Source organism: Paramormyrops kingsleyae, chromosome 3, assembly GCF_048594095.1.
Source record: "Paramormyrops kingsleyae isolate MSU_618 chromosome 3, PKINGS_0.4, whole genome shotgun sequence".
NCBI lineage: Eukaryota > Metazoa > Chordata > Actinopteri > Osteoglossiformes > Mormyridae > Paramormyrops > Paramormyrops kingsleyae.
In genome coordinates, this window is record NC_132799.1 from 34,951,963 (window position 1) to 34,975,955 (window position 23,993).

Genomic DNA, 23,993 nt, shown 5'->3' on the forward strand with positions numbered 1-23,993 from the left:
CCAGATAGTGGTGACGCAGCCAGCTCTGTTTGGTGACACTGTCGGCCATGTCAGCTCGGTTACGGCTTGGGAACAGCTTGGTTCTTGGCGGCAGTGGAAAAGCGCCATTATAGTTCTGTGCTGCCTGGGTTACCCCCCAGGTGGAAGATGGATAATGGCAAAAATGTGTCCTACTTATGTTTTGTGTAATGCATGTGAGAAGTGCATAATGAAGGGGAAATAGTTAAAAACAATTTACACGACCTGCTGCCCAGAGACGAGAAAACAAAACAGTGCCAATTCTCAGTGTTCAAAACTGTGAAACAACCTTTATTATTACAGAAATGACTGAATTCTGTTGTGCTATGTGCGTTTTGTGGTTCAAATACTCAGTAAGAAGTAGAGAAAAAAACCTTGATGCATTTTTCATATTTACAGTGTGAACGAAAGCTGAAATTTCCATCTCCATCAATAACATGGATTACATGTAGCTATACGGGTTTATTGTATTGACTGTGAGCTGCTTGGTTTTCTGAATGTCCAGTAATGCCCAGCATAGTCATATGACATGCCCCAGTGTCGATCACAGCTATTTTGCTGTGTATGACATAGAAGAAGGAATGTGATTCTTTATAGGTTTTCTTGTGTTTGGCCACAAATAATGAGCAAATAATTCAAACCAAGCTGTCTAGCCTGACTTTGTTTGCTTGGAGGAAATAATAATTATTTCCAAATTGGGGACATTTGCCTTTTGTAGACTTTTAACCACATTTATTTTCATTTTACATTCAAGCAAACACACAGTTATTTAAGCCTAGGCTACACTGTCATACTTCCCCTGTGATATCGAGCAGAGCTACAGTGTGCTGAAAATCGACACGACAGCACTGCTTTAGGGCGCATCAGGTGTGACATGCTGCTTCACATCCAAGGAGGGCCCAGTGATCCCGCCGCCCCAAAGCAAAATGGCCGCCTCCCTCTCACACTGCTCTGCAATACTTCATTAAATAGACTGTAAGGGGTTAGTCCTGCTGGACCATAACAAGGCCAAGGGCCTTTGCAGGGGTCAGGGCTGCAACTACGAAGGTGTTAAAGCACAACACTTCATTTTATAAAACCCCCATAAATATATATGGCAATGTTTAATAAAGCTAATACCCTTTTAAAGTGAACAGCTCACCTATTTTAATTCTGTTCAATTATAATATATCCACGTATTGTATATGTGGGAGCTGTGTCATCCTTAAAGTCACTGTGATCTCATATTCCATATTCCACTTCCATTTTGTTCTTCAGTATTGTAATTTTGGTTATATGATGGTACTTTTGAAGGCGACATTGTGGACGTGTTCCGCAACTCGAAGACTAAACGATGCTGCCGACTTGGGTACCAGGATTTAACATCCCCGGATGTCTGCCAATTTCCAGGCTGGATCATTGAGCCTCAAAGTCCCAGTGCAGAAACGGAGAGAGCAATGCAAACGCAGCACAAAACACAGCCATGCCACCTGACCCTGGTCCCCACCCCTGTGGAGGCAATTAAAACCTGCTGGAGGACGTTCTTTGGCTCATAGTCCCTCCGAAAATTTCACCCTTCAAATCCTCTTCTTGGAGACACCGAGCCTAATCATCTTCCTTTTTTTTTGCAAAATTCATTTACAGGAAAAACTTCAACTGCTGACATAAAGTCATGTGAATGGTGGAGGTTTATTTTCAAGCATTGCTAATTGCATCTTCTTCCAGTAAACACTTGTCAATCACACACGAAAAAAAGATTCCTCCAACGGATTGAACATAAAAATGTAAAAGTGCATCATCAGAGGACTGGCATTCTATGCACCTTCAACTTTTAAAGTAATGTCACAAAATCTGAGAATGGTGGGATATATTTGACACAAGTGCCATGCCCGTTAAATTCAGAACTTGTGTCAGATCATCAGGAAAAACATCCTCGGTTTGCGGGGTTTACTGAGACGTCTTGGCAAGAATGGCAAATTTACCAACTTTACATTTTGGCATACTGCGTTGTGAAAATAGGAAAGATTGACAACAAATTAGTGTTGAAACAGAATAAGTACCTTATTTGCAGATCCATTCTCCATAATCACTTATCCAATACAGAGGCTGGAGACCCTCCCAGAAGGGACCCTGGATGGCACAGTAATACATAGAAACAGGTCAGGCATACTGACTGAATCACTGGATGAGCACTGGCTGCTAACCTGCTACCTCAAGTTTGCGTTACATCCCCAAACCCCGAGTATTTTCTGACTCTGCAGTATATTTGCACCATTGTCTGTTACTGCACATGTATATTGTACATATCTATACCATATGTATTCTTCCAGATATTCATATTTATATTTGCATATTCACATTTATATTTATTTTACCTAAGTCTTGTCCTATGACCTGTTAGTAAGTGCTTGTCCTACGTCTTGTTACCTGTCAGTGTGCCCGTCTGCAGGAATCACTCAAGCAAAGCATCTCATTGTACAAGGTACTGTACAAGTACTCATTACTGGTACAAGTACAAATAACAATAAACCTTTTGGATCTTTTCCTCCTTTCATTTCTTCTGTATTTCCCTTATCTATTGGAGATTGTATTACTTACCATCATTGAGGACAGTTTATTACGATGCCAGCACCTCCCACAATCTACGGACGAGCGTGACTTTCCACCAGAGTTAGGCACCTTAGCCTTTAACTAATCATGTCAGAGAGACTGTAAAGGTTTCAGGGCCTGAGAACAAGGAGACCCCCCCCGCCCCACCAGCAGATAGATTGGTGCAGTGAGATTTAGATCCTCAAAGTCTATCACTTAGCTGAGACTATAAGAGATAATCTGTAAGTCCATACTAACATTGGTACAACCCCTCTGAGGGACAGTTCATCTGCTCAGTCTAGGTTTTTTTCCTAACTGAATTTCTAGCCGGATGACTGAGTGCGTTCTCTTTATCAAGAGTGGGGTTTTCATCACCAGTTCTATCATAGGTGTTAGGGGTGCATCAATTTATTTGTTTTTGAAGCAACGGGAACTTTTTTTACTGCCAAAGCTGCTTTCCATACCCTCACAAAAACAGCTTATCGCTTTATAGCCCATAACGAAATTGCAGTGCGTATACTTCCTTTCTGACAGTTCACCTTTGATTCTGTTTCTCTGCCATTTCATTCTCTGCCTTATGTGTCTGCAATTTGCTTACTTCACACAATCTGATTTTAGACATTCTGGTTTCTCTGGGTGCAAAATAAATTCTGTTATTGTGATGAACTGATTCTTTGATCTTTTTGTTTTCATTTGAAACAAAATTTTTCATTTTTCATTTGCAAACATTGTAAAGGAACTGTTAAACGTTAAACTGAAACTGGAAAATTATGTTTCGGCCTGTTGCATTAATTTGTCCTTGAAATAAATCCTAATCAATGAGAAAAAAATCCAATTTTCTTCCACGGAAGCAGTTTACAGCTTTATTTCTCCAACCTGTTTTAGATTTTTACACTTTATTGGCAAAAGTACTGGGACACACCTCTCACTCATTGAATTCAAGTGTTTCATTCAGACCCATTGACACAGGTGTATAAAATTAAGCACCTAGCCATGCACTCAGGTTTACAAACATTTGCAAAAGAAATCTTTCTGAAGAGCTCTGTGAATTCAAGCACGGAACTGTCATAGGATGCCACCTTTGCAATAAGATAGTCTGTGAAATTTTCATCCTTGCTAGATATTTCATGGTCGACTGTAAGTGATATTATTGGAAAGAGGAAGCATTTAGGGACAACAGAAACTCAGCCACGAAGTGTCAGACCATGTAAGGTAACAGAGAGGGGTCTCCGAGTGCTGAGGTGCATAGTGTGTAAAAGTCACCAGTGCTCTGTTGATTCAGTGACTGCGGTTCCAAACATCCTCTGGCATTAATTCCAGCACAAAACTGTGTGTCGGAGCTTCATGGACTGAGCTTCCATGGCAGTTGCATGCAAGCCTCACATCACCAAGCACAATGCCAAGTGGATGGAGTGGTGTAGAGCACGCCGCCACTGGACTATGGAGCAGTGGAAACGGGTTCTGTGGAGTGAATCACACTTCTCTGTCTGGCAGTCTGATGGATCAGTCTGGGGTTGGCGGATGCCAGGAGAACGTTACCTGCCTGACTGCATTGTGCCAACTGTAAAGTGTGGTGGAGGGGGGATTATGGTATGGGGTTGTTTTTCAGGGGTTGGGTTAGGCCCCTTAGTTCCAGTGAAGGGAACTCTCAATGCTTCAGCATACCAAGACATTTTGAACAATTCCATGCTTCCAACTTTGTGGGAACAGTTTGGGGAAGGCCCTTTTCTGTTCCAGGATGACTGTGTCCCAGTGCACAAAGCAAGGTCCATAAAGACATGGCTGGGTGAGTTTGGTGTGGAAAAACTTGACTGGCCCACACTGACCTCAACCTCATCGAACACCTTGGGGATGAACAGGTATCAGTCCCAAGATGACGAGCCAGACCTTCACGTCCAAAATCAGTGCTTGACTTCACAAATGTTCTTCTGGATGAATGGGCAAAAATATTATAGATACACTTCATAAACTTGTGGAAAACCTTCCCAGAAGTGTGGCAGCTGTTACAGCTGCAAAGAGGGGATCAACTCCATATTGATGTCTATATATTTAGAATGTTCATACCATAAAAGTTCCTGCAGGTTTAATGGCCAGGTGCCGCAATACTTTTATCCATTTAATGTACTTTGGAGAAGCTTTATTATGATTCCTTACTGTCTTTCCTCTATAGATAATCTAACTTTCCCTCCAAAAAGGCTCAATTAGATGATCTGTACCCGCCAGGGTTATAGATCGTACAGCGGAACTGGCAACTTTTATGAGCAAACAAAATGGCCAAAGGATGGAAATGAGATGGGAGCATGTCTCAGTCCCCAGACCCACATTTCCCGGGGAAAAGGGCACAGAACAGCACAGCCACAATACAAAAGTAAATCACAGTTGGCCAATTTCCACAGCTACCAAATACTTAATTCCTTCTCGCCATTCCTTATCGCAAATTTCCTTTAAGGCTCTCCTTTTATATTTGAGTGAAAAGAAGCCTTTAAAGTTACAGACCAGTGGACGCTGGATTCACAGCGGATCCATAGACGACTGGGACCTTCAACGTCCGAGGAAACGCTGACGCTTTCATGTGCATGTTTCTTTGTTCAATGCGTGGTTCTTATCCAAGCGAAACTTGCGTCGGGTCTCTGCACTTCTGGCCCGTCCCGAGAGGTAATATTTTTAACCACGATATAAATGCACTGTTTGACTTTAATTTGCTACAGCAGGCAAGTTGTACCATTCGTTTCCCGAACCGGAGGCGCTCTATCCACCTTTTTCTGAAAAGAAGTGTGACGTATAAGAGACCATCTCGTGAATGTAAATTAGTCTCAGTGATGTATTCATACAGGTGCCCTGGCAAGCTCCTTGTTTATCATAAAACAAACAAATTCACCCAAGACATCATCTTACATCCAGCACAAAGAATATGAGCAGGTGATTTTGCTCTATAACAAAAACTGTGTCACAATTCCACCAGAAGTAATGGGCATATCTTCCATCATTCATGCCGATTTTACACCTTTTATTCACTTTCTCTGATTCCCAGGTGAGCTTGGAATTCATCAGTAGGCTAGCAAAGGATTGTCACCAGGTATCATTTTAGGATTTACACCTGATTTGACATAATGAATGCAGCCACCATTGTTCACTCGTAGGATTTTTAAAGATTTTTAATACTTTTTCTGAAAAAGTAATCCCCAAAAGCATCAGTGTGCTGTAATGATGTCATCTTCCTCTTTAGTAAACAACGCCTCTCACATGATCGTCAGGTTCATATGACAAGACATGACAGGTTTATATACTATTTTGGAGAATATGGGGGGTCGCTCCACCCAGAAGAGGTAGGGGCAAGAAGCCCCAGTGAGGTAGGGTCTAGCTCCACCCATTGAGGTAGGGGCTAAAGGTCTCTGTGAGGTAGGGGTTAGAGTCCCCTGTGAGGTAGAGGATAGAATTCCTGGTAGATAGGGGCTAGAGTTCCTGGCGAGGTGGGAGCAATTGGCCCTGTTGAGGTAGGGGCTAGATTCCCCGTTGAGGTAGGGGCTACAGGGACCATTGAGGTAGGGACTAGAGTCCCCTGTGAGGTAGGGGCTAGAGACCCCATTGAGGTAGTGACTAGAGTCCCCTGTGAGGTAGGGGCTAGAGTCCCCTGTGAGGTAGGAGTTATACTCCCTGGCAAGATAGGGGCTAGAGGCCCCTTTTAGGTAGGGGCTAGAGTTCCTGGTGTGGTTGGGATTAAAGTCCGCTACCAAGAACATGGGTGGTTTAAAGTCCCGCGTTTTTGGTAGCACAGTTAGTCCTGCTACAGTGCGTGATATAACACCACAAATCTGTTTTGACGTGATTGATATATTAGTCCAATATAATGTGTAATCGCATTGGTATTTGTAGCACTACACAAACTATGACGCGGTATAGTCTTAGCAAGAAACACTACTTGCACGCAAAAACAAATCGTTCTTTTCAGTGAATCAGCCAAACTGGTTTTCAAATCTAAAAGAATCGAACTTTTTGTACACCCACGCATCGCTCAGGTTAAAGTCTTAAATATTTGACAAATTACATAACATCACAGCAACCTTTTTCAAATCACTCACATTTGCCTTTCGTAGACTGTCTGTAGCCATGTTGCCTTCAGTGACCCTCCATATGCCGTAATCGGTTGAATTTGTGCTGCACTCATGCCCGGCCACATGGTGTCTGCCTGTGACTCACTATACTCCCGACTCTCAGCAATCAACAACAGCTGAAGTTACTAGGCAATTCTCATAAGACTCATATGACCCATTTGAGATTTTTATGATTTAATTTATTAATGTATTATTATCTCTTATTTGAAATTCATATAATTACATTATTGGCCACTGGTGTCGCTGTTTTTATTATTTCATTCACCTGGTTTGGTGTAAGTTACTAAGATTTGCAGTTGCATTGCCCAAACCATATTCTTCCCTTGCATATGTGTATTTTAAAACGCAATGGAGAGTTTTCAGGAACGCATTAGCGGCATTTTAGCAAGACTGACTGTAGTTTATTAGTATTATTATTACTATTATTATTATTATTATTAATAATAATAATAATAATATTTATTTATTTATTTATTAAAATGTATTTTATTTTTTCTGTGTTTGTTGTTATTGTTGAATGCTTATTATGTAGCTGCAGCTTGCGTGGCCCCTGTGTGATTGTAGGTGCTATGGTTTCCTATCACTGTCCAGAAACATGCTGTTAGCTGAACTGCCATCTCCAATCTGCCAGTGACTGTGACTCCTGGCATCTGGAATGGACTCCAAGCTCACCAGCAGCCTAAATGTCACCATATATTTCAAATGACTTCTGGACAAAGTAGAATCGAACGCCTCGGTGAGAACAATCTTTCGCGAACTTAAAACGACGCGGCTGCCTTGTTCGTTCTGTCACGCCATAACCTTAGACAATACAGGATGTTTTTGATGCAGCAGATCCACTTGCGGAGGTCAAATAAATGGTGACTCTGTCATTTAAAATGGAAGTCGCTCTCTGCATTAACAGCCACTGTTGGTTTACTGCTAGCAGTGGCACAGACAGGGAAGCCAACAACATATACACAATACTCACGCTTACATGCTAACAAAACACCTGCAATCCACGGCGAACATTACACAGTTATGACATTTACTATTAACAGAAGTACACAGATATGCGTGTTAATTTACACCATTTAAAATGCGGTGCAGTGCAAAGCACGCTGGTCACTGCAGAGTTAGTCCCGCCGACCAACCCTACGGCGTCGTATTATGTCAACCAATCGTAGCCAGTGGGCGGGATCAGAACAAACAAAAAAGTTTGCCTTGTGAACCCTGCACGGGTGGTGTGCCAAAATGGTGATTATGGCTCATGTCATTTGCAGCCACTTTAAGCAGTTATGGAAGGTGAAAGAGCAGTTGGGTTAGGATTATGATCGTTCCTGGACGTGCTTAGGTTGTTTGTTTGCCGGTCATGTACGTAAACTTGCACAGGCTGTCTGACCAGTCTACCGGGTTGGGTATGTAAATGAGCCCAGATTCGGTCTGCTGCTGCTGTCTCACCTGCAGGTCGTCGCACCTGTAACACACGACTCCGCAGACCAGCTACAGGGCGATGCATCCCTGTCCTCTCACCCTGCTGAGCACAGCATGTCCCCCCCCCCCCCCCCTCAACAGGCCCGCGGACGTGTGGGGTGGCGTAAGAACCCAGATAGAGTCATATAATGAGACTGTCTGGCTTAAGAACAAAAGGAACATCACGTCAGCCGGGGCGGCGGAGGGGATTAGGTGTCGATCCGCTTCTGCCCGGCCCATGTCCCTGTGGACCACAGAACCTGTAATGAAAGAGCAGCAGCTTTTCCGGGCTTATTATCTGCACTGTGCGAGTGGAACGCGGCGAGCTGAGGACCAACAGGAACTTCTCGTGAACTTGCCCCATCTTCACTTTCTCCCCACGCTTTTATCTCAGGTCAGAACCCTGTCAAGGTTTTATCTTCTGAAAGGTGTCTGGAACACAGACAAAGACGTAGTCTAATGATGCAGTAATTAGATGAAGGGATCCGAACTGGCAACTTTTCTCTGACCCCCTCACTGAATCCCACCATTCTGACTCTGGTTGGCTTTCAGGAACATTTATTTTTAAACTTCTTTTACCCAAAGTTAGTTCTCACACAAACAGGCACAAAGCAGGTAACAGTGCCCAAACAGATGCGGTTTAAAGATGATATTACATTTCAAAAAATGCTGTGGGTGTTTTAATCCCACCGCCTTTCCGCTGCATGCTCATTTCGCATGTTATTTTATGGGTTTGCTGTGGGGAGTCCAGTTTTCGCCCCCCATTCCAAAACTTAGAGTGAACTCCATCCAGTATTCATCCTTCCAATGGATTATCCTGCTCTGGGTAGTAGGGGGGTTTGGAGCACATCCCAGGAAAGACAGGAATGGGGCAAGCGATACCCTGATACCCTGGATGGGCTGCCAGTCCATCTCAGGGCACACACATGCATAGTATGGAATCTGGAGATGCCAGTTCACCTAATAGCAGGTCTGTCGACTGCAGAAGGAAATCAGCAATCCTGGATGGAACCTGTAGGACATACAAACTCTATGCACATAGAGGAGGGCTGGGACTCGAACCCCCAGCCCTGCTGTTCTGTCTCATCTGCTTCCTGCTATAGGCTCCAGGCTCCCCTTGACCCTGAACTAGATAAGCAGCTTGGATGGCCGATGGATGTTCATAATGAATGTGCCTGTGTTATAAACAGGGAATCTTTTTAGTTTTTTGACAGCATTCACAGATCTTTGTGGGGACTTAAAAAATGGTCCCCACAATGTCAAAATAACAGTTTTTTTTATCACATCGTGAGGACATTCAGTCCCCACAGTGTAACATATACCTGGACCACACACACACACACACACACACACACACACACAGACGATCACACACTAAGAGCAAGTTAAATGCATGATTCACCTTGGAGTGTGGGAGGAAACTGGAGTACCCGGAGGACACTTACGGGAGTCCTGGAACAGACTGGGAATTCTCCGCATAGATGCACAGCACTGGGACAGGAATCGGATGTCCATCCCAGCGCTCACACGCGCTCCATTTCCTGTAGGTAGCAACATTGTCACCTCGCAACTCAAGGGCTGCGGCTCCGAATAAATTACTGCAGGTTAGCGCTCGGAGAGGGGCTGAACATTTATAGAGATCCTAAGGTCTAGTATCACTTGAGGAAAGGACAAAACACAAGAGATGCCAGAAAACCCTGTAACAGTCTTTGCTGTGGTATCTGAGGAATGATGTTTCACGACAATGGTGAAACAGAGATTGTGCTGCACTTACTTTACTGTGCTCTATATGGCACATTTCATTGGTGGCAGGTTGCATCTACACCAATGTAATCTAAAGGGTAATAATGTCACAGTTATTTGTCAAAGCGTTATTTGAAAGTAGAGATTTCAGTGACCCTACAGAAGAAGAGTTTGTTTCATTTAAGCTGTGAATTTAGAAATAAATTCACACCTATTATCATTTTTACTGTTAAATTATCACCTTATTATTTATAGATTATTTGTGTAAAATGCCACTGTCAAGTCTGTGCCTTTGTCTATCCCATTTGAAACTGTAAAGACTGATAAAGTCTCAAAATGGATTTTCAGGATCATCATGGATTGGATTATCGTTGTGTTATTAAAACATAAGTTTAAGTAATATGTTCAAAAGGAATGCAGTGAGAGTTCATGAACCAGGAAGGAGTGACCCCTTCACCATCCACTAATTAGCAAAGGATGGACGGAAACTCTCCGTAGAATTTATGGGGCTTTTGAAATGCCTTTTGCTGTTTGGAATACAGAATAGCTAGTAAATTAGGCAGTGCTGTATATAGCAGTAAATTTTTAATGCACGCAAAGTACGACTTTCTAAAATCAAGCTGATGTTTACTGTGAATACTGATCACTGGCATAGTGTGTATATATGTTTTGTGTACAATTATGTATGAGTCTCAGTCTCCTTCTCATAGTCTTCCAGATTCTCAAAGGTGACGAAGGTGCAGTGCCAGGGACAGACAGGAAGAATCACAAAGCTTTTGAAAAATGTACACATTTGGCCAGTGTGATAGAATTATCAGTACTTACTAACGTATCAGTCTCTTACTCTGGGAATATGCAGTGTTATTCTCTATAGTCATTATCACTGTCATTATCATTTTTATTTATTAAATTTGTTTTTCTGCAATGGCTATAATCTGGGGACTGTAGCTGAAAGTTGTTTTTGCTGGTATATCTGGCGGAACTTTTAATGCTCATTATTGCAGCGTCTCTGTAAGTAAAGAAATATACAAAACTGTACTGTGGTTTCCCTGAGTGCTGGGAATTCTCTTTGCCGGGATATATAGAGATTTCTCATATTTTAATTATCCCAATTTCATGTTAATGGAACTTCTTTCTACAGCAACATCCAAACAAACAAACAAATGCTCACACGGCTGATTCTGTCATGCAGTCTTGTTCTTCATATGCGTACTGGCTTGGATCAAGCATACCCTATTGCTGCAATCATATTGTATATTCCTAGATCATTATAAAGGGAAATGCTCTTCTCAGACCATTCTTAATAAGATGTGCAGTTCAAGGGACTCAGTATATCTTGCTTCCCAGCTAATTTCTGTGTTATTCCGGCATGCAAGGCACCAAACATCCACAGGACATCATCAAACACAATACCTTAAATCAGGGCTATTCTAATCATAGTCCTCAAGGTCCGAGCTCTGCTGGTTTTCCAGCCTTTCTTTACCTGTGAGCCAGGTGTGAAGACTCTGTGGCCAAATAGAATCAGTAATTATTAAACTAACTTCCTGGGAGAATTGAAAACAAGGCCTGATTTGAAGAGCCCTACCATAGATACTGTATAAACGACTTTATGCTCACAACAGTCAGATGGGAAATTTAGGCATTTGTTTTTAAAGCCTAATAATATTAATGAACGCTTATAATCAAGGCAAACCGACTGACCTAATTTGTCTGTTTGAGAATTTAATAGTTTTGCAGGGTTTCAAAATTGATTCGTATTTTTATGTTCATACAAAAATAGAATGTAATATGTCCATGTTTAATATGTATTATAATACATATTAATATGCATTTGATACTTATGTGTGGGTTTTCAGAGGAGTGGATAGGAGTTGAAGAGAGGGCAAGCGAGTACAAGGAGTGCTGGTTGTGAATTAAAAATAAGTTATTTCAGATCTACTGAATTAATTCAAATCTACTGATTCTTTTCGGCCCTCTAGAGAATAGAGAGAGTATCTATATATCTACCAACGAAATAGCAGGGTTACAATTTTTCCAACATGACTTATACAACAGGTTAACCATCTTGAGGGGGTCTACAGAGTGGGGGGAGAGTGGAGGGCTGCAATATATGAAAAGATGAGTTTTGCTAATCACAAGAAAAGGGGAGACTGTAACTTAAGGCACTGACAGAAAAAGCCAGGCTACTCGTAGTCTCTCCATAAGGTTCCGTTATAAGTCTACTACATGGAATTCTCCAATGGAATATTCTAAGAGAGAATAAAATTATTCTAGAGTCTGGTCAATATAATTTTTTTATGTTTTGTTCTCAAAAACACCCCAAGTCCTTGTTATGTAGAAGTATTGAATAAATCGAGGTACAATCACAGCAATGAGATTGTCATTGGTTTACGTGTCTCTTTGAATGGAACTCTTATGGAACTAGTAAGTGCTGTTGCCAGGACAACACTTCTAATTACCTAACTGATATTCAGTGCATGGAAAAAAAATGACTTTTTTAATGTCTTGTAAGAATACTAGTAAAAAGACTGGCATCATTTAAACATAATATTTCTGTAATGCACCAAAGAGAAGTTCCTAGTCATCCCTTGGTTGATTTTAATAATCATTTACATAATACAACATAGCGGAGATGGCATTTACGCAACAAGGCATGTAATTTGTTTTTTTTTTTTTGGGGGGGGGGGGGGTCAGTGATCTGAGCACTTAAATGTGACACTGATACTGGATATTCCCCAATTTCAGCAACCCGATGACATGTTTTAATTAAGCTTGTCATTCATTCAGAGTTATGCTGATGGAAATCTGAGTGTATATCAGATAATGTGTGAAAGGAAAAATTAGATATTATAGACCAAATGCAAAAGCTGTGTAACTTTCAGTGTACCAGGAACCTGAGCTGATTGGTAGCTTGCTAATTATTTTGACGTGAAGTGAGATAGGCGAGGGCAAACAGGTGAGTGGAAGCATGTAACTTTTAGGGAGATTTTCGCAACAGAAGCTTCTGGTGTTTGAAGCCTGGATACCCTCACTGAACTACAGCGCCACCTATAGGGCAGGTGCAAGTAAAGGAAAGAAGAATGATGGGGCCTGCTTTTGTAAGATTGGTATTTCTGCTTTTAGGTGCACGGTGCTGATGAGGTCATAAGAACATAAATCATGCATAGCAAAAGACGGTAATAAAGACATTCATTCGTTGACATTAGGAAATGATTACAACCATAATTTATTATTATATAATGTTATTGATCACTTCACAAGTAAAAATGCATCAGCGAGGGGAAGAAAATAGCAACCAGCTGAAAAAGCATCATTAAATAAGTATATATTAATTAGTCGGCTTTCAATACTCTGGCTCTTTAAATTAAAGCCAGTTTTACTATATATCCTTTCATATTCATAAAACAGAAACATTTTTGGGGAACAGCTAGGCTTTCCTTATACTGTACACATAACGCATTTCAGAGAAAGAAGCTTCATAACCAAACTGAGCACTTAGTTACTATGTATATGTGGGTTGTTAATTGTTTGGTTCACCACCATACTCAATGACAATTTAGGGTTACCATTAGAAATACGACTATGAGAAGAACTGGTCGTTTGTTTATAAAAGACATAAACTTGTCCAACGCTGCAAAGACCGTAGAACGGTAGTGGACAGTCTCCTTTCCCGATCGCTGCTTCTTTCATTGTCTTTCTCCAAGCCGCTCCATGTGGTCTGTTCAGTTCATCTCAGTAGCCAAGAGGTTGCGGGGTCTTCACCTCGCCAACCACTTATATTTACAGGAAACTTGGAGCTACACAGTTGATTGATGCCGTCGCATTACTCTACCTGCAAAGAGACATGGCAGACTTGTGTTAGCCTACAGTTGGAAATGCTAAGCGTTAAAGGGGCCCTATAATGATTTTCTGTTTTTTTCCCTGTCCTGTATTGTGTTATATAGCTTTATGGTCTGCAAAGTCTTAAAATAAAAATGGTCTGCAAAGTCTTAAAGCCCAAGGTAAACACTGAAGGGAGTAACTCTCACCACAAAACCCACTCTTCTCTAATCTGCCTGAAACATCTTGTTGGAATTCCAGCCCTTACTTCCATGCCATGGTGAGGTCACCTCGTAACACACTCCACATTGGCCACCTACCTGCAAGCTTGGCAAACCTTCACACAACCTGCAGCCTGTGCAGCAACTTTTTCTGACAGGGAAGGAATGTGTAGGACAAGCTGACCAATCAGAGCAGACTGGGCTTATTGGGGGTGGGGGTGGAGTGATTATAGTTGCACAGTATGAGAAAAATAATTCATTTTTGGAACACTGAAGCATGCAAATCTATTCTAGTAAACCCCAAAAATAAAATAATGAACAGTTAAAATGAACATAACAGGGTCCCTTTAAGCAAAACTTAAAGCTAGCTAAGGTGAAGTAATTATTTTTTAATTAATAAAACTAGATAAAGAACAGTAACAAGTTAAACAAGTGCAGGTTAAAATGCATACTTATCTAGGCCAACAACTTAAGAGCAAGATGACAAAAGTGGCAGAGGAAAATGCCAGTAATGACACAATCATTTCACAAACATTATCACTGTAATAAAAATAAATGTAAAAACAGTTATTAGTATATGGTACGAGTATAAATGCTTCTTTATGATCTCATATTTATCTTAATTGAAGCAAAATAGCCCTGTACTGCATGCTAAAAATGTCGAATAACATAAAATCACACTGAAATGCATCTTTTGAGGTTCTCATAGTGCTGTTGTTTATATCAACCTTAGTTCACAGCAAAACATGAGCACTGAAAATTGCCTGTGATAAATGATATCTTAACGCTTCGAAATGAACCTATTAAAGCCCAGACAGCGGCTCTGTTTTGCTATTTAGGGTTAGCGTCGTCACTTGCATATTTCGAAGCCCTGTCTCCATGTGCCAGTTGCAATAAATCCACTTTAATGCAGAGACAGTTTAATTCCAAAATGTCATTGTGATTAATGATAAATTCCCGAACTGTTTAAAACTAAAGATTGACTTACTGTCATTGTCAGCTTGTAAAGACAAAGAGTACAATAAGCCTGGTTTGGTTTGACAGATAACCCCATCATTTAATGCTAGAAAACAAAAATGTATTATGTATGCTCAGTGGCCACTTTGTTAGGTACACCTGTCTAGTACTAAGAAGGACCCCCATGTTGCCCACACAGCTGCCTGAATTCTCCGAAGTATGGATTCATTAAGCTGCTAACTTTCCTTATGAAGTTCGGTCCATGGCATTTTTACACTTGTGGCCTTCCTGTTAGATTTAACGAGTTTGGCCATTCCCCTCTGGCCGCTCTCATTAACAAGGTGTTTTTCGCCCTCAGGTCTTCCTCCGGTTGGATCTTTTTTTTATTCATTCAGCCCATCCTCTATAAACCCTCCGCTACGTACTGCATAAAAATCTCAGCACGGTGGCCGTTTCTGAGCCTGCTAGCAACAATTATAACATTCAATACTGCTTATTTCACACATATTGCCCATTCGAAAGCTTTGTCAAGAGGTGAGTGAACCTCTTGACCTGCTCCGCGTGCTTTGTGTGTTGAATTGTGGCGTTTCTGTGAGTAGGAGCAGGCTGTTGGCATAAGCGGGTAGAGGTTCCTGATAAAGTTCCTGTTAAAGGTTCCTGTACACATTTGTATTGGTGTCTACAGAAACCATCCAGAATATTCAGAAAAAAAGGTGCAAGAATGTTGTTACTTTAAAAAGGAGAAATTGAATGAAGTTTGAGAATATACTTAAATACAATTCAAAACTGGAGTTTTAAGAAAATGTATTTAAACTTTAAAGTTTAAGGTTAGACTCATAATATGCAGGTCTCATATTTGATATTTAAGTCAATAAATCAATATACTATATGTTAGAAATACTGGAGATCCATTATGTAAATGTATATTAAACACTTAACCTCAATTGTCAACTAATATCCTCCAATATCCAATGTGCATTTACAGATTTGTAAATAGCAAATAATTTTTTTAATTAAAATGATATAGATTTTTACATTCAGTACTTGCATTAATATGAGTTTTAAGAAACTGTGAAACATGATATGATTATAGCTTGTGACTTGTAATAGCAACCAGGACAAAAATAAACTTACTTTCACTGGAACTGAATTGAGTTGTGAAATCAAATGCACAGAAATAGCAATAATAAACACGAGCAGCACCGGGCCCATTTTTACATATATGCAGAAGTCTCATAAATAGGTTTGTATAATTTGTACTTTTTTTGCACTTTACACAAGGGTGAGAACTAAAGACTGGCTGCAAATTGCAGGTCAGGCAAACAATTGGACTATAGACAGTGAAAAAGCATTGAATCTACAATTCATATTAACTGCTGTAACGGTGAACCAAACTTCAGCGCGTTATTCTCACAAGAATGTTTGTAAAGGGCAATTAATACTAACAAGAAGAGAGTGAATATTGAGAGTAATAGAAGAAACTTTTTACCTGGGACTGCAACTTTGCGATGTCAAGGTTACCAAAGCTGGTCTCTGTCCGAGGAAATCTTAACGAGATTGTACGTTAGCAGAGGAGAAAAAAAATCCATTTTAATTTCCTATGACAAACACTAAGTAAATCTTCACAATTCGGCATATTTAAGCAAATGACGGCCAGACTGCCAGTCAGGTACTGAATTGGTATGGTAGGTACATAGTGTTTTTTAAACCTGAATTTATTTCTGTGTAACGGCATCTTTATTTCTATGAATATTTATATCAGGGTGTTGGGAAAACCAACCTTGCGGAGCAACAATTAGTGTAATGAGGATGGCAACACTTGTTCAATCAAGGAAGCCGAACAAACGTAAATAACATATTAGCATGATGAACGACCAAATGAGCGGCCCGATAAAACAGCAACGTCAGTTCCCCTGCGAGCTTACGAGTGCAAGCACTGCACCTTGAGAAAGCCTACCCACGGTACTGCCTCCTCTGGTGTAAGGCCAAGAATGACGGAGGGAGAGAGAGATGGAGGAAGAGGGGAAATGGAAAAGGATTTTTTTCAGCACTAACAGTAATTTACTCACATAGAAATTCAGCCCCACTGAGTGACTAAAAAGTTTGAAAATGGGGAAAACCTCAAAATAGACCAATAGAAGGTCTGGATTTTTCCATATTTTAATGTAATACACAGATATCTCTGGGGAAGAGTTCCCCTTTTTATTTTTTAGTATGTAACTTTTGTGTCTTCAGACTTTTTTAATGTTGCTGAACCCTGGAGAAAAGATGTATTTTTGTATGTGTCCATGCCATGTTCCTGGCTAAATATATATATCCAGCAGCCCTGGAGCGTGTCCTGCCCGGAGCCCCGGCCCACGTCCCCTCGTCCCCTCAGGCCACACGCTTCCCGGCCCATCTGGGGACCTACCTTGGTGGTCTTGATCTTGTTACCAGTGGCACAGCTCCAGCCTTTGAGATCAGGCAGAACTTTGCACTCCTCTCCATCCAAGCAGGGGTGCATTTGACACCACCACTTCTGCTCCACGATGGAGGCTGGGAGAGGGGAGCAGAGGGGAGGAGCGGAGGGGAGGAGCAGAGGGGAGGAGCAGAGGGCATGAGCAGGCAATAGACACATGGCCAAATGTGGCAAGAGGCTAACGAGCAGGACAGATCACAGCTAGATTAATACATAAGCAGACAATCAAATCGAACTACACTCTGCAAAACACCACCCAGGCCGTCGACTCTCAGCCCATTATGATGGGATGTTTCCAACCATTACTGAGCTATGAAATCCACTTATTTCAGTTTTGTCCCAGGAAGGTCTGAAAAAAGTTGAACTTTAAACACAGTACAGTGAGTTTTTTATGTCTTCAACTTTTTTCATACCTTTTCCTCACACAATAATCTGTGTCATATCCACCAATCAGCCATAACATTATAACCATTGACAGGTGAAGTGAATAACATTGATTATCTCGTTACAATGGCATCTGTCAAGAATGTCATTATATATTAGGCAGCCAGTGAGCTGTCAGTTCTTGAAGTTGATGTGTGGGAAGCAGGAACAATGAACAAGCTTAAGGATCTGAGCGACTTTGACAAGGGCCAAATTGTGATGGCTAGATGACTGGGCCAGAGCATCTCCGAAACAGCAGGTCTTTTGGGGTGTTCCCCGAATGCGGTGCTCAGTAAATAAAAGTGCTATAAAGAGCGCCAACCCATGAATAGGCAACAGGGTCATGGGTAACCAAAGCTCATCGATGTGCATGACGAGCGATGGCTCGCCCGTCTGGTCCAATCCCACAGGAGAGCTACTGTAGCACAAACTGCTGAAAAAGTTGATGCTGGTTATGATAGAAAGGTGTCAGAACACAATGCATTGCAGCTGCCCTCTGTCCAGTGTGGAAAGCGCCTACGATGGGGATGTGATCATCAGAGCTGGACCATGGAGCAATGGAAGAAGGCGGCCTGGTCTGATAGGTCACGTGTTCTGTTATATCATGCGGACAGTCGGGTGTGTGTGTCGTTTACCTTAGGAAGAGATGGCACCAGGGTGCACTATGGGAAGAAGGCAAGCCGGTGGAGGCAGTGTGATGCTCTGGGTGATGTTCTGCTGGGAAACCTTTGGTCCTGGCATTCATGTGGATGTTACTTTGACATGTACCACCTACCTAAACCTTACTGCAGACCAAGTGCACCCCTTCATGGCAGCGGTATTCCCTGATGGCAGTGGCCTCTTTCAGCAGGATAATGTGCCCAGACACATGGCAAACATTGTTCAGGAATGGTTGGAAGAATATAAAGAGTTCCAGGTGTTGACTTGGCCTCCAAATGACTCAAATCTCAAACCTATCGAGTGTTTGTGAGATGTGATGGACAAACAAGTTCCACATACCACAGGACACCTTCAGAGGTCTTGTGGAGTCCATGCCTCAATTGGTCTAAGCTGTTTTGGCGGCATGAGGGGGACCTACACAATATTAGGCAGGTGGTATTAATGTTGTAGTTGATCGGTATGCACCTTACTTACTCCTGCTCTGATGTGTTGGACTGCAAGTAAAAATGTGCTCAAAATAAGGTCCGCCCACTTACAGCTAAATTTGTGGTACTCATTTGAGGACCACATTTCTTATAATCTGATGGCCCAGTGGATCTGTCTTACAGCTCCAGGACTGGGGGGCTTGCATCCTGCTTCTGCCTTAGTATGGGGTTTGCATGCTCTCATTGTGCCGTGTGGGCTTTCTACCACAGTACAAAGACAGATTGCTGGATTGACGCGCATTGAGCCGGCATCCCATCCAAGGTGCCGCACGTCCTATGCTACCGAGGTTGGACTCCAGACTCTCCACAACCCTGTACCTCTGAAGCAGCTGGAAGGCAGATGCATTACTGGCCAAAATTGTGGAAACTCTTCCAATTTTTATACATTCCAGAACTTTATTCAATTGTTGCTACAGTTACTTATTTAATCATCCAATGTATGATCTTTGATTGTTTCTAAACATTACTGCCAATATTCATGTAGTAATTTTAATTGCGTTATACCAAAAATGCTAGGTGTTTCCACAATTTTGCCCACTAGTATATATTACCTATGGCTTTTTGTAAGATTTACATCATTACATAGTACGGCATAGCAATATACAGGTGTTTTCATTAGTGCATTAACACAAACATATTAAAAATATGGAAAACTGTTGTTAATTTAAAACCAGAGGATGTCAATGCTGGCTGCCACAAACAGCAAGCTGTGCTCTGAATGAAAATAACACCGCCAGATCTTACAGATTCCACAAACATAATTACGCTGTACAGTATAATTGAACTACAAAAGCTACAAAGGATGTCAGTTGGATGCCAATCAGTGTGGCGTGAGACGTCCTTCAAAGGGAAGTACCATCGACGCAGGAGGGCGCGGCTCGGGTGGTTCCGGCAACCTGCCCGGGAAAGCAGGAGCACTTGACGGTCTGCGAGCGCTCCTCGATCTTGTTCTTGTTGCAGCACCGGTGAATGGCCACCACCTCGCAGGTCCCGGTCCGGACGTGCTGCACTGCGGACACGGAGGGGAGAGATAAAGCGTGCAACAATGTAGGAAGTCGCTTTCATCTCCGGTCCTGCTGCAATTACCCCTCCTCTCCCCCCCCCCGATTTCCAACTCAGGCTGCCACGTCTGAATTATTTAACGCGTGATGCGCCCCGTTATTTTTTAATTGAAAGTGACATTTTCAAGCAGCATCTGTCTAGGGAAGGGAGCTCACCCTTGTGTGGTAAATGACTAATTAGGAAGTTGTAATGCTTGTCTCAGAAGCGTCCATAATGCAGCAGCAGACAGGAACGTCTCATTAAAATGCTTAAAACGTTGTTTGCCGATGCAGGTTTGTTGAACCCAAAGTAAACAAATAATAAATAAATAAGTCCATTTATTAACTGATGGCTTAAGTATTCAATTTTGCATTATTTTAATTTAGGTATTTGAAAGCCCTATTTCTAAGAGGGACCACAGTTTTACAGGCTTTGAGGGACCCTAGAAAGACATTCATAAACATCAAACAGAATTATTAAGGCACCTTTCATGTTAAAATTTCATACAGACGTCACAAAGCTCACAAATTTGGCACACGGCAGATGACTTTGGTGTAAAGTGAACTTGGTTCCACGTTTGAGGGAGATATGTCAACCTAAGACAAGTTCACGCAGCTCTAGAAAAAGAAGCCCTTAGCTGTTGCCCCCCCCAAACCTAACGCCACCCTCGTCACCTTCCAGTCACTTCCAGATTCAACCCCCTGTGTGTGGATTAGACCTCTGTCACCTAATTATAAAGTGATGCCGTAGAGTCTGCACTGTGCCACTCACCATCCTCAAAGGAGCCTGTTCATCAGGCTATGAGGAATCGTCCAGGCAGTGGCTCAGGGAGACAACACAGTATTTCACTCCTGTCTTGTCACGTTACGCTAATTACCAGATGCAGGCTGCCAGTGACTTCCATTTTCTTAAAATGTTAAAATATCTGGCCTGACATCTATTTCTTTATGCCTTCTAAGGTTTCCAAATAAGCCTGAGTTGTCTCGGGTCACTCTAATGAAATGCCATCCTGCTAGCATGTTTTGGAAGCACTTGTGGCATCCTGGCAATTAGCGTTACTGTGAGATTCCTGAACACCTTACCGGGCATCTCCCAGGCTCCTATTACCTGCTTGTGATTGATAAAATTGACAGTGGAGGACAGAATGGGTGTCTGCACACTCAGTTAAAGCGTTACACAGTTACAGCGTGACAGACGGAATCACTCAGCTGTCACGTCCAATCAAAACAACAGACAGAAAACTGCGGGACGCACCAGGGCCATGAGCTACGAGTGCAAGCTGATGAAAACGGAGACATAGGAACCCAGGGTGTTCATGAGGGTGATCGACACCCCATCCCATTAGCGTGTCTATAGGTTTTGTTTTGCCCCACCTGCTAATGTACGTAATCACAGCTGACTGTACAATGACAGGCGATCAAACTGGACATCAGTATCTGGTCCCAGAAGAACAACAGAGAGGGTGCATCTCAATACCAAGAACGCAAAGACCGTAGTTGTGGTCTTGGCTAGAGCGGTCTTGCTAACTTGCCTTCCAAGAATGAACTTGGGCCGCAATGAATCATTGGACTGGTCTCGTTCAGCAAGGATGCAACCAGTGTATCTTTGATATCTGGGGTAGTAACATCAGCATCCAGGGATTTTTAGTGCCCTCTGTACTTCTGTTCTTGAGTATTGGAACTGATCTCCGGCAATGGAAGATGACGTAAAATGGGTACACAAGAACATGATCAGGTACACAAGTACGGTCAAGTACAATCATTCACTGAGTTACAGTCTTGGAACTTGAAAGCAACCCCCACCCTGTCCACTAGGGGAGTTTTGGGTCGGTTTTCCTGTAACTACACCATAGAAGTAGTGGTAAACACACCAAGCAGACATGTGGAATTAGGCAGAATCTTATCACCTGCCCTCTGCAAACAGGCCTTGGTCTATTTGATCAGTAACATTATATGAGGTTAGTAGGGATCGCAGCCCGCAGCAGGACACTGGGAAGAGGTATCCATTTTGTCTACATTTACTAAAGCAGGTAAATGGATTTTTAGACGTTCATAACTAATGTAGGAGAGGAAATCTAAATGCTTTTCTCCAGCCTTTTTCAGATATATCAAATTGTAATACTGTACAAATGCTTTCAAAAAACTGTATAAGTAATATGCTGTACAGTATATATCATTGAGCTAAGTTGTTACCATAATATTCAAAAGTCATTCAATCAGTCATTAAATTATTAACGCAACGTAACTTGACTTCTTTACTGTGTGAAAGTCAAGGTTTTAGAAAACCAGAATATATTCAGAAATATATGTAAGATGCTCATCACTTTGAGATGGTTTGACTTGCAATGGACGATGCTGTGACAGCGATGCACATTCAGGAATCACCAAACTTTGGATTTTGATCTATTCCTCGGCTAGTGATGTGCCGGGTGAAAGCAGCATCCATCCAGCCACGCGCCCAGTCTCTGTAGCCATCGTGGGCATAAACATCTCATACGGGAGAGTGGGAGTGGGCAGTTCCCACCCAACAGAGACAGATCAAATGTTTCTTATCATTACTGATCTAATATAATTGGCCAGTTATTAAATTTTTACCATTGTCACCCTCCCCCATTAAAACCCACCTAAAAACACCCAATTGCCAGCCTATGATGCCATGCTGATGATATCTGATACAGTGTTATGCAATATATTGTATGGTGTTTTTTTCTGTGTTTAACAAAAATGACTTATTCAGAGCATTTATTTATTTATTTATCATATCATACGATATATTCAACTTACGATATTTTCAACTTACGATGGATTCATCTGAACGTAACACCATTTTAAGTTCAGGGGCACCTGTAACAGCCCTTCACCAGTACATCTCATAAATAATGTCATTAGGTCTGATATCGGACAAATGGCAGGGCGCCACGGAGCGTCACACCAACGGGAAGAATGACAGGTAAGTTACGCACGCGGCGGAGGCGCGAACGAGACGCATTTCCTTTCCAACCTGTATCTTCTCACCCAGACTGTCGCTTAGCATCACCTGCGCATGTGAAGTCTTAATTAATGAATTTAAAAAAATAACACTAGGCGGTAATTTATTATTTTTTTTTAAAGGAGACTCAAAGCAGGTGTCTTTCAGTGCATTGCACATAGACCGTGAATGGAAAGTTATTCACAAAAGTAATCCGTTATAGACAGAGGTGGAAAGTTCAGACCAAGAAAGTGCAAATCCAGACCAAGGCTTTGTTTCAACCAACCAGCTGAGTATAAAGAGTCATAGAGTCCTCAGCTGATTGGGTAATTTCCCCATCACTGCAGATAGATAACTCACTTTCCAGAAGTACCTGAATTATTAAAGGGTAGAAGCATCCAGACGGAGGAATGCTGAAGTATGGTCATTACTTATGTTTGTATTTATGTGGATGTGGTCTGGTATAGACCTATATTAGACAAAATTGTATCTTATTCAGCTTATTGCATGAAGTACATCATTAAAATCAGCTGAATGTTGTTTGAACTTTTCATTTCAAGGGGCCATTTTGAATCACTTTCGTACTGATCTATTTTTGCACATAGAAGCATGTCTGTTTGCTTCTAAGGGAAAAAATGCTGTTTATTGTTTATATTGCTGTCAGAGAATGACACAAAAGAAAGAGAGAATTTTTCTTAGACCCTTCAGAAAATTAAGACATCTGCCAGAGTGGCAGCGAAGGAAGGAGATGTTTGATGTTGTTGATTTCGGCAGCATTTCTCTGGCAGATAATTTGATTTAAGAAAAACTCTGGTCGCGAATTGGTTGGGACTGGATACTGCACGCTGCTCATTTGACTCAACGGGTAAATATTTTGTGGAATTATTCCTGATACTTCTTTATTTGCAGAAAATGCAAATACATACCTTACAATCTGATAGATTACAAAGAGAACAATATAAGGGAAATTAAATGTAGCGAAAGTTACCTGACAAATTCAAGATTCAGTTCTTAATTGTTGTTGTGCACAACAGCAGAATGAGACTGAGTTAACAACTCCCTCAGAAGT

At 41.7% G+C, this 23,993-nt stretch overlaps 1 protein-coding gene across 4 annotated transcripts in view; it reads right to left on the minus strand.

Annotated features, from left to right (window-relative positions):
• Positions 1-13,101: 13,101 nt before the first annotated feature.
• Positions 13,102-23,993, minus strand: part of tafa2 (TAFA chemokine like family member 2) — a 39,029-nt gene continuing 28,137 nt past the window's right edge. For all 4 annotated transcript variants that reach the window (XM_023815227.2, XM_023815231.2, XM_023815229.2 and 1 more), the window contains exons 3-6: positions 19,773-19,925; positions 17,301-17,425; positions 16,380-16,437; positions 13,102-13,725 (exon numbers count right to left, since the gene is read on the minus strand). In XM_023815227.2, the coding sequence (XP_023670995.2) occupies positions 16,408-16,437; positions 17,301-17,425; positions 19,773-19,925 (308 nt within the window). In that variant the 3' untranslated portion in view covers positions 13,102-13,725; positions 16,380-16,407. The remainder of the gene's footprint in view (positions 13,726-16,379; positions 16,438-17,300; positions 17,426-19,772; positions 19,926-23,993) is intronic.